The following is a 16,008-nucleotide window of genomic DNA, read 5'->3' on the forward strand; positions in this document are numbered from 1 at the left end:
ATCAGCTGGCTTTTGTATTTAGAGAACCTTCCAGTTGCTTAAACAGAGTAGCAGTCCCTCTTTCTTCTTGTGCTCCCACCCTGTACAAAAAGAGAAAAAGCAAAAGGAAAAAGTGAAAAATAAGAATGGGAGAAAAATGTTATCAGAAATAGCTAAGCCAACACCATAATCTGCAAGTTCTGTGCATACTGTTATGATAGCTGAAACATAATTATCAACTTAAGTTAATTAGACTAATGCTTAGAAAATCTGGCATGGCAGATTGTGGTAAGTAATTAAATATACCGATTAAAAGATGTAATACACAGTGAGCAAAAGCAAAAAGAAAACTCCATTTGATACAGCCAGTGAACATAGACAATTAAGAAGTCAAGTAGATGAGCACTGACAAAGATACTGAACTTTGTCAAAGATGATGGGCAAGATGCCAATTTTCCAGTGAAACAGATTTTGCATAGTATCAGTCAAACTTTTGTTTTATGACAATCCATGCTACTGTTTCCTAACTGAAATATATGAAGGGCCACTTGCTTTTTGCATTAGGATTAGCTGACATGAATAGAAGGGTATGTGCAAACAAGAATGTGACATTAGAGTACTAGTTTACATATATATAGAAGTTGTGTAAATGGCTTTTCTTAAAAGCAATTCACAAGATGTCATATGAGAAACAAAGCTGTGAAGACAGTGTCTTCTGCAATTAAATGTAATGTAATAATGCTTACGGGTCAGAATGAATGAGGAGAGCTTCTGGGCCTTTGTACACCTCAGTACGTGCACAGGAAAACCCTGGAAACACAGACTGAGAACGTGATATTTTTTGTGAATTTTACTTGAAGCCTAGGTTAAAGACTGAAGAAAGGAGAGGAAAAAAATATAGCAGTAGACCTTCTGTGGAAGAAGTTCTGCTTGCAAGGTACCCCGCTCTGACTTCGAATTGTGTCTAAATGAATAAAATTATTTTGCAAGTCCTCTACAAAGTATGTGACTGTACAACCTATTCCTCAGTCAACACCCTCTTGAAGAATGAGTGGGAAACATGCAAATTCCTAGCATCGTAAACTGAGATGAAGCAAGCCCATGCTAGATCCATTCTCACAGCATTTAATCCACAAGTATTTGACTGAGCTTCTGGAGTAACGTACCACCTTTTCGTAGCTGAGCCATGTGTTTTATTCATATCTGCTGGAAATTGCTTTCATTTCTGTTGATCTCTTTGTTTCCTAAGGCATGAAAAAACTGATTTAACTGAAAGCAAACAAAATTACTTTTTGTCTTTGAAAATTAGAAATGTTTGAGTTGCTCTTCCTGTCTTCATACCCTTCCTACCCTCCATTCCCCCATGTTCATGTGATCACCCCGTCCATGCAGTGTGGGATTTTCTGTAGCTATGAAGCATATCCTCTGAATTCTGGTAAGAGAAGGTGGTGATCTGCTGCCAGGGTGTCATCACAGGAACACAGCTTGCAAAAATATTGCAAACAAAAAAAGTTCATTTCCAGATGAGTATTTCTAAAATATCTGTGCTCAAAAGTTTGGATATTAATTCTGTCCAAAAGCAATGATACTGAAGTCCACATATTAAATAATTGTTATCCAAGTGCTCTCAATTCATGATTCCTGTACAAAAGCATTGGAAAGTCTGGGAGATTGTAGCATGGGCAATGGCAACTGTTTTTTTCCTAGGCAGTTTAATAAAATTTTCAATGTATTTTCATCAAAAACACCTTCCTACTAGTAGAAGCTATCAGCCTTAATTAACTGCAACATGTATCCAGCTAAAATTAATTCTCCCCAAATTCACAATCCCTTCACTGAAATTAATTGCAGAATATTATATTCCCAGGCTATTATGCCATCCTTATTCTTCAGCGTAGGCATTATGTAGTCATGTTCCCCAGAAAGAGAATTTGAACAAGCGGCCAACACTACAGCTCAGAAGGGAGCAAGTATGGAAGGGAGCAAAATACCAGACTGTTCCTCGCTTTCCCTCCTCCTCCCCTCTTGTCTGGGTCTTTCCACTAATGCTGGAAAGGCAATGTGGGGACCTCTTGTATAGCTTACACCTCCTGTGTCCATCCATCCCAAACATAAACTTGGACCATATTCTGCTGTGGGTAACATATCTTTATGAAGTTTCTACAATAGGAAAAAAAAAAAAAAAAAACAACAAATTGGGCAAAATGCTGTGTGATGTCTCTAAAAAGAACTTCCTGCATAAGTTTTATGGCAATATTAACTGATTGGAAAAACTGGAAGAGATTTGCCATCTAAAATCTTCAATTCTGCTCCCATATCTGCGCCTGGTGCCATCCACTGCCATCATAACTTCAAGAAGTATGAGCCTCCGCTGGGTTTTATAAATATTCTAGATGTCGAAGCCTTTTTTTTTTTTCCTTTACTGGTACTTTAAGAGATGAATTTGCAGACTCTGGGGCATTTGCCCTTGACAAAACTTGTCTGGTTCTTATGCCACTAGGTCAGTGGAATATCAATAGATTCTTAATGCAGTCTGTCTTTTTGAGTTTCTTTCATTTCTCAGAGCAAGAGTAAATGTCATTCATATTGGCAGGTTATAATGGGAATATTGCGATGCTAATTTTTAAAAATATACACAGCTTCTTTTAAATAGTCTTAGTCTCCCTCTTGTGTGTCTTCAGTGTGTCTATAGCAATTACAAGGTTAGCTATCCCTTAAGATGCTAGAAAAGGTCATTTTGTTGTCTTTTCTACCCCATGCCTCAGTGAAATATTCATGGTATGGCTCAGGTATTGGGATTGGGTTTAATGTTTCGTTGCATCACCATCTGTTTTGTTGTTGCAGTTGTTGTTGTTTTTTCCCTTGGTGGGGGGTGAGGGAGCATGAAGACAGCAGTGAGTGATGCTGGCATATGGGTCCAGATCTGATATAAAAGATGAACACTGAATCTGCAGGAACAGAGTAGATCAGAGCTATTTTCTTTTTAACATTAAAAGTCTTTCTAGTGAAAATCTGCCATTATGTATGTAGATCATCAGTGGTAGATAGTCTCAGTGTCTCCTCAAAGGCTATGAAGCCACATTAAAGTAGGCTTTTATATTATATGTAAAGTTCATTCATATAACTTAGCGCAGGCATTGAAATAAAGCTCCTCACTGAGACAAATGGCATTAGCAAGTTCCAAGGACATATTCAATAGAGTTTTCCAGAGTATTGTGGTGGCTCAGTGGCAAAGGGCAGCACAGAGAAAGGCTAAACTTGCAAGGGGATGTAGAGCACCAAGAGAGCTTTGTTGCAGGTGCCTGACTCTCTTGGCCACAGCCAGCTACAACCATCCAGCTGGTGGTGGCACACACCCACTCCTCAGCCACTGGACCTGGGGACGACCACAGTGACCCAGAGACCTGGAGGGGCAGAGTGGGTTTCTCTGTGATGGGTTTCTCACAGATGGGTTTTAAGCTCCTTTGTGACTCTATCTTTACTATAATGAGCGTGTTTGGCCCATAGCGTTTCACCAGGATTTTTCAAACCCTTTTTGATCATCTTGCTCTTTTTCAGCATTTCCCCCTTACTGCTGTTGATTTAAATGTCATGACATTTTAAACATGACTTATTATAACAAAACAGTATATAAAACAATATGCTGCATAATAAATGCAGCTGTATTTTTTGGAGTGAATGTTAAATGAGAGCAATTTATTCCTCAACCTATTTTAGTACCTATTTACTAGAGGGTATTGGCTGCTTAAATCCTGGGGAGGCAATCTCAGAGGTGAGGTAGCCTTGCACGTGCAAGGCTGAAAGCTAAAGAAGTATTTGAGGGATGCCTGGGGGAAAAGGCTGTCCTGGGGATGTAGCTTCCTCCAGGAGCGCTGTGATCCTGAGCGCTGCAGGGAAAGCAGACAGGACCATCCTGGGAAAGTCTGTTGGCAGGTGAAGGGTCCCCTGAGAAGCATACATAAAAGCAGGCTTTGTAACCCCAGTGGTTTGCCTCAAGCATGCGGTATGTGTCACTTTAGACATCTGAAGGCTCCTTAAAATCCTCCTACAGTCAGTGGAGAGAGTGACTCAGAGTATGAGTTACTCCAGGACACATTGACTCAATGTTTTCCTCTTAATTTCAGAAAGTGTTGGTGGGGGTGGGGATTTGCTTAATAGCAATAGGCTAATTCCTCAGAGAAGAGGAAATCTGCTTTCTGCTCGGACCATTGTGGGTGCTCTCAGCTCCCAGAGGGGATGAAACCTCCCCCCAGGAGATGGAGGCATGCTCTTGTTCCCCTGCACACTGAACCAACTCTGTGCCAGTGCTGTAGGTCCTGCAGCTGATATCCTTTGTGCTGGCAGAATAAAAATACAGAGAAAACAAATAAACCAAATCAACCTCCCTAACACACGTGTCTTCCTTGGCATGTCATGAATCTCACTGAATGCACTCAGGGTACGGCAAATATTTGCCAAAGTTAAGAAGATTAGCAGGGGAAGTTCTGACTTTGAAACTCCCTGCATCAGGAGCCAGAATACATCAGCCTGATACGGGTGCCTTGAGATTATCTCTGCTCTTGGAGTGGGACATGCACATCGTTCTGCAGCTCTGACCTTTTGGGAAGAGGCTTTCAGTCAAGTAATACATGCACCTGCATGAAATTTTTGAATCACTGACTCTATCCTTGATTAAAGTGCTTTTCCTTGATTAAAAAGTAGCCTTTTTCCAAATGAGTAATGTTGCATGGCAGGCTGTGCACACAGGATATCGTTTTCCCCAACATTATCACATTGATGACATTGCCATTTCTTACCCAGGGCTCTATGCAACACGCTTCTCCTGTGTAGGCAGCCGTCTCTCGCCAATGCCATTAGGAAGCTTCCCACAATCATCTACCTTTTCTTGCCAGGTAAGGAAGACTGCAGAGGTGTTTATAACATTACCTGATAACTAGAAGGATAATGGGCATGGTGAAGATGTATCCAAACACCTTTATAGATTCTTGCCTGAATTCGTATCAGGTAGTAAATAGCAGTTCTCCAAGTCTTTGGCAGGACTTCTTACCCCAGTGGATATTCCTTCAAGTATCTCCTTTGTAAAGCGCTCACTTTCCAAGAATTCTATCTGAGTTGGAGCCAAACTGGAAGTCTGTCAAGATTTGGGCTCTTCAGAGAGCGATCTATGTATTTCACCAAATGGAAAATGTGTTTTCTATACAACTGTCATTCTGCTTGTGCGCTTACTTGTATTTTATACTTCCACTATGCTTAGGATGCCTGTTATATTTATTCTTTTTCTTATCATTTCTGTATGCAGAATTGTTAGAAACTAGTGTTTGCAGACTTTTAGTAAAGCACTTAAACACATATGCTTGAGGGTTTTACTTAACCTTTATGTGTGTTTCCACAAAATTCGCTCGTCTAAGTGCTTTACTAAAGAGGGTGCAGTTATTCATATGTCCATGTGAAGTGTGAGGTTCAAGTCTTTTCCCAAAGCACAATAATAAAACTAAAAAAATATTTGCAGTCACTATGACAAAGGGTCGATAGAAGGAAAAAAACCCCACAACTCTAAAATAGCTTTGATAAACTGAGTTTTCCAATGGAATATATGCTTTGCAGCAATAATATCAGCAGCTGTGAGGTAGCAGCATATTTCATGCAGAAGTGAGAAAACAATTGGAGAAGGATTTTCCAATAGATAGTTAAAAAACGTGTTTCTTATATTGAATGTAGGCAACTAGGTCTTCTTCTCCATATTCTTAAATAATTTGAATTTAATGTAGCAAGTAAAAACCACCCCAAAATCGGGGATTTCTAATTCATGCAAATGCAGATATTGGTATGATATAGAATCTTAAGCAAAGTCAGCAGATGAGAAAATTATAGGATGTGGGTTTTTTTCTGCAGTGTTCACTGTAAATTAGAGCAATTAAATTACAGCAGTCTTGTAGCTGTAATTAAATATGGAGATGGGCCCAGAGATGCGGAAAGCACTGAACTGCCTGAGCTGCTCAGGCTGTGGAGTGGGAGCAATGGTAAAAGGGGCTCAGAAACAGGTCCTGATCCCATGGCAGCTGATGAGGGGCAGCCAGGCCTCTTGCGCCGTGTTAACACAATATCTTGTAGGTGATCAAGGGAGTGCATGCCACGCTTGTTCTCTGCATTTCCTGGGGCCCTGCCCAGAGCATTGCTGGAGGAATGCCCAGCTGGGGCATGCCCAGGGCTGGGAGGTCCTGCAATGATTACCCCCAGGTAAGTAAAATAGGATTTAGGGCCATGTGGTTGCAGCATCCCGGAGAAGCTGCTTTGTGAAACTGATGTTTCATCCATTATGATTTCATTTTATATTGCTACTCAAGATGAGGCTTGAACCACAACTGAAGGCAAATGGGATGGAGACAGGAGGCACGGACTGGCAGAAGAGGCTGCCCACCAAAAAGCTTACACTTCCTTCAGCAAGACAGCAGAGGGTGAAGAAAAGATAGAGCGTAGCAGGAGGTACAGATAATAACAGTAAATGTCACATTTAATTACCTTATGGGGAGAGGTGGAAAAGAAGTTTCTATGAGGATACAATCTAAATATAAAGCGAAGCAAAAGGAAAGAAAGCACTGATGGAAAAGAGCAAGGAGGACAAGACCAGGGAAAAGAGGGCAAAGGAGGCAATTCAGGAGTTAAGTTCATGTAAAAGCAATATAAGAGGAGGCTCAGATGGCTGAAAGTCACCACCAGGACCAGGAGGTCCTTAGTATCACCAAAGACCTGAGGAACAATAGCTAGCTCAGTCCTTGAACTTTTGTCCCACGCAGGGGGATGCTCAGGGTGAAGCCCTACCACATCTGCCTGCTGCAGCACAAGAATAGGGGCAGGGATGTGCTGTGGGTGTGTGTCCATCACATGGCTCTGGGTCCATAAGGGAGTTAGAGGAAGAGGTATGTGTAGCAGCCCTGGGATCTTTTTTGTCTCCAGTCTCTGGAAAAGGGTTAGTACTGGAGAGAGGAGATGAGGCTTTCAGCCTCCTCGTGGTTCACATGTTAATCTGATGAAATATCACTCCACAGATTTCACTTAGGTGTGGGAATTAAGTATGGAAAAGATGCCTGGGTATCCGAAGGCGTATAGGTAATGACGAACACCAGCAGCTGGGTAATGCCTAATACTGATCCAAACTGCTGGCAAAAATGTGTTGTTCTTTTTTTTAACAATATTATATTTTATAATCACTGAAGCAGCTGAGTTCTGTTGTGTTGCTGCAGTTTGGTGTAATTACTCTTCATCACTGTAATTTTTCTTTTAGTTAAATGCATTGGATGTTAAACTCTTAACTATCAACAGTAAATATTCATGGGGAGTGAGAGCAGTGCTAACTACTGTGAGAGCTTTTTCCCCAATACTTTTGACTAGTGCTATAGCTTTTCTGCTGGCATTATGGCATAAGTAGAACAAACCATCATATAGATGTTACTTCAAACAACAGCCAGTCATAGACTCAGGTCCTCTATAGTCTGCTGCATTGAGAATTCTGGGCTCCTCCACAAAGGGCAAGAAGGAGAGGTTCCCCAATGTGAGTGTGTTATAAAACAATATTGCATTTCCCTGAAGAATTGCAATGGTAAAAACGTAGACCATTCTGCAGCTCTAACAGCTTTAATAAAATAACATAAAGCACAGCTGTCAGGTCTGCCAGCATCTCACACTGGGAGACATGAGTGAGAAAATGAACACTTTTCACAAGCAGAAATATTCAAAGAGCTCCACTGTTTACAAGTAATCAAGACTGACATTCATAGATTATTGGTGGAAGAGCATTTTCTGCTTGAGGTGAAAGAGGAGGATAATTTATCAGGAAGCCCAAGAAGTCAGACATCAGTAATGATCTGCTTGAAGAAGGGCATATCTTAGAAACAGTGCATTTATTTGTACTGCAAGGCAAGTTATAAACGAGAGTCTTAGTGCTTGAAGAATGTTGAGCAGATACAGTGTGTAATTTGCTCGGCAACTGCGATTAAAGAATTGACTAATGTGTGTCTTGGTGCTTGTTCAGAATATTAAAAGAAAAAGTTAGCATAATAAAGACTGTCTAAAAGAAATGTTCATGCTCTCTCATCCTATCTTCTCTCGGAGTTGTCTGAGCTATGCGATTCTGGTTGCTTAACTTCTGGCAGTGCTTGTGCTTCTGAGACATACAACAATGGGTTTGGCTCCAGAGAATTCGGGGCTTTCTGAGTTTTGCAGTAGAACACCTTGTTTATCTGGTGTGGTGCTCTTGCATCACCTTTCTCTTATGAAAACAGGCTAAATACCAGCAGTTTTAATGGTAACTAGCCTGGAGCTCAGCAGAAAACGTCTGCCCTGTCTGTGTCTTGGTATGCCCGCTGGCCTGCAGTGATGCAAGGCTGTGTGTAGGCAGACGCTATCCAACCCCTGCCCCAGTCCCTATGATGTGTCCTACAGGAGGAATTGCTGTCCAGATACCAAGAAACACTGCTTCCTTCCTGGGGTGCAACCTGGAAGGGAAGGATTTGGTTAGACTTAAAAGATTAAGCTCATGTCAGTATAAAACACCATGGAGGTCCATCCCTTGTAGTTTGGTATTCATTGTCTCTGTTCCTGCCAGGCTCGCCTGAAGCTTATAGCTTTTTTTTTAATGGTTATAGCTTCTTAATTCTTTCTTTCACTTAGTGTAGGGACTGTAAATTTTAGTCTGTGTTTGGCTGACGTTACCATAACATCACTGAGAACAGGCTGTGCTTCCCTGCACTTCTGCTCTACGTCTGCAGGGACCTGGGCTTCAGGGGAGACAAGAAGTGTCCTGCTGCCCACCAAAGAGCGCTTGTCAGGAGAGCTCAGGGTGCCCATAGAGCTCTGCAAAAGCCCCTGGCAGTGGCTCTGTCACCCCATGGATGTCTCTGGAAGTCCTTGAGCAAAACCTGTCCCCTTCAGTGTTTTGCACAGAGGTGACTCTTGTAATCTCATTGTGTGCTGTTTTCATCTCACTTGAAATAGCAGCTACTTACCACAAGTGGTAGCACATGCATTTGTTTAGAAAGGATTCTGAAGGTGAGTGGTTTCTTCTAGAAGTGTTCATTGCAAGATGAGCAAGTGTGGCTGTTTAGGGGCCTTTGGGTAATATGGAAGCCTTGTCCCAGGAACCATAGAGAAGGTAGCCAAAGTGTTTTTGAGAGGATGTGGATCAATCTCCACCTCTATTCAGATTGTCCAGGGAAATCTGGGCAAAACCTCTTTCACAGAAAATCACGTCAAGCGAATGATGTGGGGCTCTGGATAAGATTTTTCTTTTTTTTTTTTTTTCTTTTTTTTTCCTTGTCAGAGCTTGCAAAAGTAGAATAGTTCTATAGAAAATATCACAGACTTCAAGCTAGTCTGTGTTTGGATACATCGGAGTAAGGACATCAGCTCAAGTTCTCCAGCTTTTTCAGTCTGACTGGAGAGAAAACAAGGGGGAAATCACTAGCCTTTACAGATGGATAGCTAGCAAATAGAGGTATTTTCTTCCCTTTACTTTGAGCAGAACTTTGGCGTATTCTCCAGACGCAAGAGCATTGCTTCCCCTGTATAATCTGAACTTTCAATAGCATGTCAGATGTTTGTAAAGATACACGGCTGCGACTTGGATGTGCGTGTGAATATGAACACACTCCAAGGCACAGAGGTCCCTTAGAAACAAGTATTGGCTGTTTACGTTTTTTTCCCACCCGAATTCTAAATCAATACAGTTTAATACTGAAATATGTATGGTCTTTTTTCCTGAAAGTAGCTTTACAACCCAGCCAAAATACTATGGGAGACTGTTTTAACCTCTTTAAAAAAAAATTAAAGTGGCTTTTCCTTACAGAAGCCCTCACATGGAGATCTGAACCTGCTTGAAAAGTACCTTACATAAGAACACATGAAATAACCAGGTGAGACCAAACCCATCCGTGATGACAATATCTTGTCACCACTGGAGACCACAAGCAGATGCTAAGAGAAGATTTGAAGAACCAGGCAGGTGCACAGATATGCCTCAGTCATGCTTTCCAGCCTCCATTAGTTTGTGGCGTGTAGAATCCCTGAGCTAGAGGTGGTATCAACAACCCTTAATTTATTTATCTTCCATTTATTAGTACTGTTGATCTTGAACCTGCATAATGTTTAGCATCCAGAACATCATCTAGAAAGTTTATCCCTAATTTAGCTATTGTGCTTCAAAGTGGCTAGCTGCACAGTTTGGCTTGGAGCTGCAGGATGGTGGTAGCAGAGAAGGGTAGGCAGCTACCAGAGACAGTTTTCCAAATCTCTACAGTGGTAGTTAAATAATATCAGAAACTAAGTGGTATTGGGGTGGTAATTGCTTATTGCACTTCAGAAATTACTGGCATGATAAGAGCTTTGAATGCAGAATAGTCCTAGAGGATCCTGTTTGGGTAGACATAGCAGTTTTATACTGAAATAATACTCACCTGTAAGTCAGTTGAACAATGAGTATATTGGCTGTGGCAGCGACTTAACACCGCAGTCTGTTGTTCATCACACCCAGTGTGTCCACAAAACGTGGGTGGATACGTCTTTTCAGTATGAGAGGTGTGTGAACGCCTGCTGCGGCAGGGCACGGTAAGGCTGTGTTGGGTGCTTTCATGCCAGGCTGGGGCTTGCTGTGTGGTGCTGCGGGCTGTGTTCCATGAGCCAGGTCTGCTGAAGTAGGCTGAGTTTCCAGGTAAGTTTCAGAGTTCATTGCTGCTCCCCATATATCTGTTTTAACCTTAAGTCAAAGATTGATTATTTTTAAAGGTTACCAGTTGTGTAGCAAAAGAAACCCTCTCCTTTGCCAGCTTTGAGAAGTGACCATGGTCTGTGACTTCACGCAGCTTTAATTTAGACAATAACAGCAGCCATTTCAGGATATGCCCCCTGTTCACTTCAGCTTCTTTGAACAGGGACAATAAAAATAAAAACTACAAGTCAAATCCCTGCTTTACTAGTTTCCTTCTGGAGTCAGTTCTCACCTGGGCTGCACAGAAACAGGATAGCAAAGGAGAACAGCAGCCAAATCGCATCACTAAAAGCACTTCTTGCAGGTTAAACAAGGAGACCTTGAGGAACAGGGGCTGCCCTCCCTTGCCTTCTAGCTGTTGCCTGCTATATCTCCTGCTGATGCTAGGTCAAATGAGCAAGACATTGCTTTTTTAGAAAAACAGCTCACACTTCAGACAGACAATTGATTTACCACCACTTGGCTTGTCCTGGTGCATCCTCTTGTGAAGTGTAAGAGCTCACAGTCCATGGAAAGGACAGGACTCATCCCTCTCATTGCCAGCTCAGCTGTGGTACCTATGCACCATATGGGTGTGTACAGTGGGTGAGAGCAGGCACATGGACACAAGGGATGTGCATTGACAGCATATACACAAAAGTTTCTGGCTTTTAAATCTTTCTTCATAATTCTGTAGCATTATTACAAGATGGATTTATAACACACCTAGAGCTAATGTAACAATGAAGATTAGTCCTCTACTAGTCGAACAGTAATGCTCTTTGATTTGCCTACAGCTACTGTATCGTATTGGCATGAAAGGAAATAGCTTTCTGATGCAGCTTCATCTGCTGAGCAGGAAGAAATCTGTACTGCAGAATGTAAAACTACATAGGACTATAGCTGGCAGCAAAATTCAGAGTAGGAAAAACAGCACAAATACAAGTATTTGTGAGTTGGATGTATGCTAACAATCCTAGTTTATTGCTAAACGTGCCATATAGAGTAATGCAGTATGCTTGGCAGGTTCAATATTGCTTCATCTTTGTTTTTAAATTGCTTTCTGTACTAAAATTTGTGCAGGAATAAAATGTGTAAATTCATTATTTTCCAACTTTTGTTTGTGACATTAACAAAAGTTGATATTAAAATGTTCCTCAGAAGCACTGATGCTGTTAATACGGTCTGTGCTGTGCTCTGTACCTAGGGACACACTGGAAATCCCAATACTTAAGCAGTTAGTGCAAATGTTTCTGCTGTCTGTTGTAAATGTAGTCTTCCCTTGATGAGTGTCAAGCATTCCAAAGACTTCTCTGAGAGGACATGTGTACAAATAGTCATTCAAGTGCTGGCACATCATATTTACCATAAAATAGAACTCCCTTCTTCTGGAGAGCAGCAAAACCATCAGCTTCTCCCTTCCGGAGAGGCAAAGAATGTATTTGAAATTGTCATGTCTGAAATAATATCACTTAATACACACTGCATAAGGGAGAGGACTTACTTTTGTGGGCATATTATGCAAGCTAGATGCAAAAATGAAATGTTTCACAATCTTTCGATCTTTTTTCCCCAGTTTGTTTCTAGACCAGGGATGAGTTTCACTTTCAACAAGGGCAAGGAAGGACTTATCACTTGCATGCGGGGAAGGAATGTATCTCTTCTGAAAACTGGTATAAACTGCTAGTGGGAAAAAACAGGGCCTTGTTATCACCATAGGTTTTTGATGAGAAAGGTTGTCCCGTGGGCAGAGGAAAAAACAGAGAGAAAATTTTACATGAATTACTGGCAAGGTGTCCAGGCAGCTTCTGCCCAGCTCACTCCACTGATGTAATGGGCACTTCAAAATACCTGAGTGTGTTTGTTACCTTATTACGTTACCTACCAGCTTTGCATCAAAGACTCAGAAGGTATCTGACCATCGACTCACAAAGGTGAACTCTGTCACTGCCTATCATTCATCCTGGCACCTTGTGTTGTCATCATAAAGCCATCAAAGCCAGTTAACTACTGTCACCACTCTAAACTAACCTTCACCCTTCATCTCTTCATCACCAGGTCCCTCCGTCTTGCAGACATGTGGAATAGATTGGTTGCATACAGGCATACCCTGAGTTTGACAATAAAATTGGAAAAAAATATCAACCGACTTCTTTTTTTTCCTCTTCTTCCCTCAAAAAAGTTGCAACGGCATGACAAAGAGGATTCCCCTGACAAGTGGAGGACAGAAGAAGAAATGGCAGCTGAAGCAGCAATTCTGAAGAAGTATTTTCAGGAAAATTAGAGGTAATGATTTACACGTAGACTTACTCCTGCAACCCCCAATACTCTGTTCAAGCCTCTGTAGGCTTCTTGAGGACAGAGGGGAGAATACGTAGACTGGAACAAAAGAAATGAAAGCTTTTAGGTTTGTGTTGTTTCCACAGAAGGACACAACACTCCAACAGAGGCTGTAATAACATGCTGCTTCTTGAACAAATCAGCACCATTCTAGAGCATTTAGTTTCCAGACAGCAAAAAACTAACATATCTGGAAATTAGAATCATCAGCAGTTACATAAGAGGAATGTCTATATATCTTATAGATATATCATATCTTGCCTCTGTTTCTAGAACACAAAATAGCCTTGACACCTCTATGAAGGGCTAGGAACTGGTGTGTCTGCGTACACCCAGATATGCCTATGCACCGATACATACAAAATCCCAGCAGAATGCAGACTGTAGAGTGGATAAGAAAATGCTAACTTCATCTGTCAAATCTTAAATCATCTGCTCAGTTCAACTTGCAAAATTAAGCCTGCTGGAAAACTGCCTGTTCTGCTAAATTTACCACTGGCCCTAAAAGAGAAAAAAAAAGATTTGAAGGGAGTAATAGAAAAGAGAAAATACTTGGCAAGCACTAACATTGGTGCTCTAGAAATTGAGAGTTTTTTGTTTTGTACCTGGAGTACCAGAAGCCAGATACTTCTGGTAGAAATGAACTGGCCCCTGGAGATCAATATGAGTTATGCTGGGATGTACACTGCAGCAATGAAGCCAAAAGCTCCCTCTCCCCTGTTCCCCATATGTTGTTTCCCATCATCCAGCACTCTCATTTCTCTGTCATTTCTGACTGTTTCATATTTTTTCCTCTGAAGAACCAAAATCCCATAAATATCCCTTCTCTCTGCCTGTGACTCACTGCTTGCAGCCCAGCTTGAGAGATCTTGAGCTAAACTACACAGTGTGTGTGTGTGGCACACTTACGTGGTAGCTCCCATCACTGGTGCCACTCTCGTCTCCATTTGGGCTGGTTCATCAGATTTTTGTTTTTTGTTTTTTTTTTTCATGATGACCATTCTCTTGTCTTCTCCAGTCAAATTAGCTGTGCTAACACTTCTGTGGACTGGCACAGAGAAAGCTGTGTGACACACATAATTCCCGTCTCTGAAGGCAACTTGTGCTCAGCATCTGGGACCTAAGGACCCCCAGGGTTTGGAGCAGCAGAGTTTGGACTACATAGTCAAATTTCTGCAGTGGCTGCTGGATTTGTATTTAGATACTCGCTTTTCACCTTCTCAGAAGTACACTTCTCAAAAATTAATTACTCGGCCAGAAAGAGCATATCCTTAGGTAATGTGTGTGTAAGCACTCTTCTCTACCAACAGGGGCGTTATGTAGTACTTCATCTATGGCACAGCAGCAAATGGAATAGGGACACGCCATTTTGTCCTAAGTACTGTTCAATGTGATATTGTTCCCCATTATATATTTGTTAGGTTGTAGGGTTGGGTTTTGTTTGTTTTGTTTTGTTGTTGGTTTTTTTTTTTTGGGGGGGGTGGGGTGGGGGTGGCGGGGGGGTGTAGTTGGACTGGTCAGAAATTAATTTGGAATGCTTTTTGCAGGGATTCTCAAAGGGGTTGGAGTTAAATCCCCATATATCAATAAAATGTTCTGCTCTTCTGATACTAAACACAAAGCTGGATAGATGGTATAAATTCATTCCTGCAAGCAAATTCATGTGGCTGGACTTTTATTTCCATTTATTATGAAAATAAATCAGTGTATGTCTGCATGGATGACCTCTTGATAAGTTCCCCATGATATTAAGGTCATTACCTTTCCTAGAACAGACTGGTAAATTAAATCTTACTGGCATAATAATCATGAGAGTATTTTGCCTAGTATAGGCAGTCCTTCCAGCACAAGGCATCACTGTGAATCTCTTCTCCCTGACATTGTTGTGGTTCTGAGGTTTAAGGCTCTGAACCTGAGATAAAGGTATATCTGAGCACCTTCTGAATTTCTCAACCTTTATCTACTCCCTTAACCTTGCTTCTAAAGTGATAAAGATTGAAAACTTCTGGCAAATTAACAAGGTTGTATGCATCCTTCTTTGAAGCTATTTTTGTTGTTCACCTACAAAGGATTTATTTTGTCATTTATAAGTTTACCTGGATGCTATTTGACTTGAGTTTTTTCATGTGGCACAAAGAAAGTCAGAAAGAGCTGAATGTGGGTGTTCTGGAGCCAATAAATAGCAATTTTTAAGGCCTCATGCATTGTTTTTCTACTTAAGTGATTTGTTCAAAGAAGCCCAGCTCAACTAGATTAGCCTGGACAGACAGAGTTGTGTTTCAGAGCTTTCCCAGCTACCCTTGCATTTATCACAAGTCCTTCACCAACTGTCACAACTCCTATGTGACTTAACTAGGTACAGTAGCACCTTTTACCTGTATTTGTAGACCGTCTGATCAAGAAGGACTTGCAGGTGACTTTTCTTTTTCCTAATAAATACTTGAACAAGGCAAGAAGCTTTTGATTCTCTCACAACCACGTTTGCTGGTGCTGATCCCTCTTGGCTGGTTGGTTAGCCACAGCTGAGTGCTTCTACACCAGTACCTAGATGATCAGAAATATCTAGCTACTTGCTTAAAGAAATGAACCCCATTTAGCCTTGCTAAGTTTACACTGTTGAGAAAATACTTGTCTTAAAATAGTTTATTTGTGTGTACAATTGCCTAGAGCAGGTGAAACAAATCAGTGAATGAATTAATGTTTTGCATGTGTTTCTGGTCTTTCACTGCATGTCCCCGTACCACTGTGCCCCATCTCATTAGAAGGACTTGTCACTTCTTGAACACCCCCAGCATGTGCGAGCTCTGTGGTGCTGCTTGTGGTGCTGTGTCTGCAGAGCTGAAGTTCAGCAGAACTTCATGTGGCTTTAGAGGAGGAGAAGAAAAGGAAAAAAAACTTTCTGCGGATAGGCTGTTTAATGTGTAATTGCCCCAGTTAGTCACTCTTTTGCT

General features: G+C 41.4%; 1 protein-coding gene across 1 annotated transcript in view; it reads left to right on the forward strand.

Moving 5' to 3' along the window:
• Positions 1 to 16,008, forward strand: part of FHIT (fragile histidine triad diadenosine triphosphatase) — a 430,579-nt gene that overhangs the window by 409,873 nt on the left and 4,698 nt on the right. Inside the window, exon 5 of the mRNA XM_086470368.1 lies at positions 12,900 to 13,003. Coding sequence (XP_086326494.1) covers positions 12,900 to 13,001 — 102 coding nt within the window. The 3' untranslated portion in view covers positions 13,002 to 13,003. The remainder of the gene's footprint in view (positions 1 to 12,899; positions 13,004 to 16,008) is intronic.

The sequence above is a fragment of the Leptosomus discolor genome, chromosome 9, assembly GCF_034619465.1.
Source record: "Leptosomus discolor isolate bLepDis1 chromosome 9, bLepDis1.hap2, whole genome shotgun sequence".
NCBI classification, from domain to species: domain Eukaryota; kingdom Metazoa; phylum Chordata; class Aves; order Leptosomiformes; family Leptosomidae; genus Leptosomus; species Leptosomus discolor.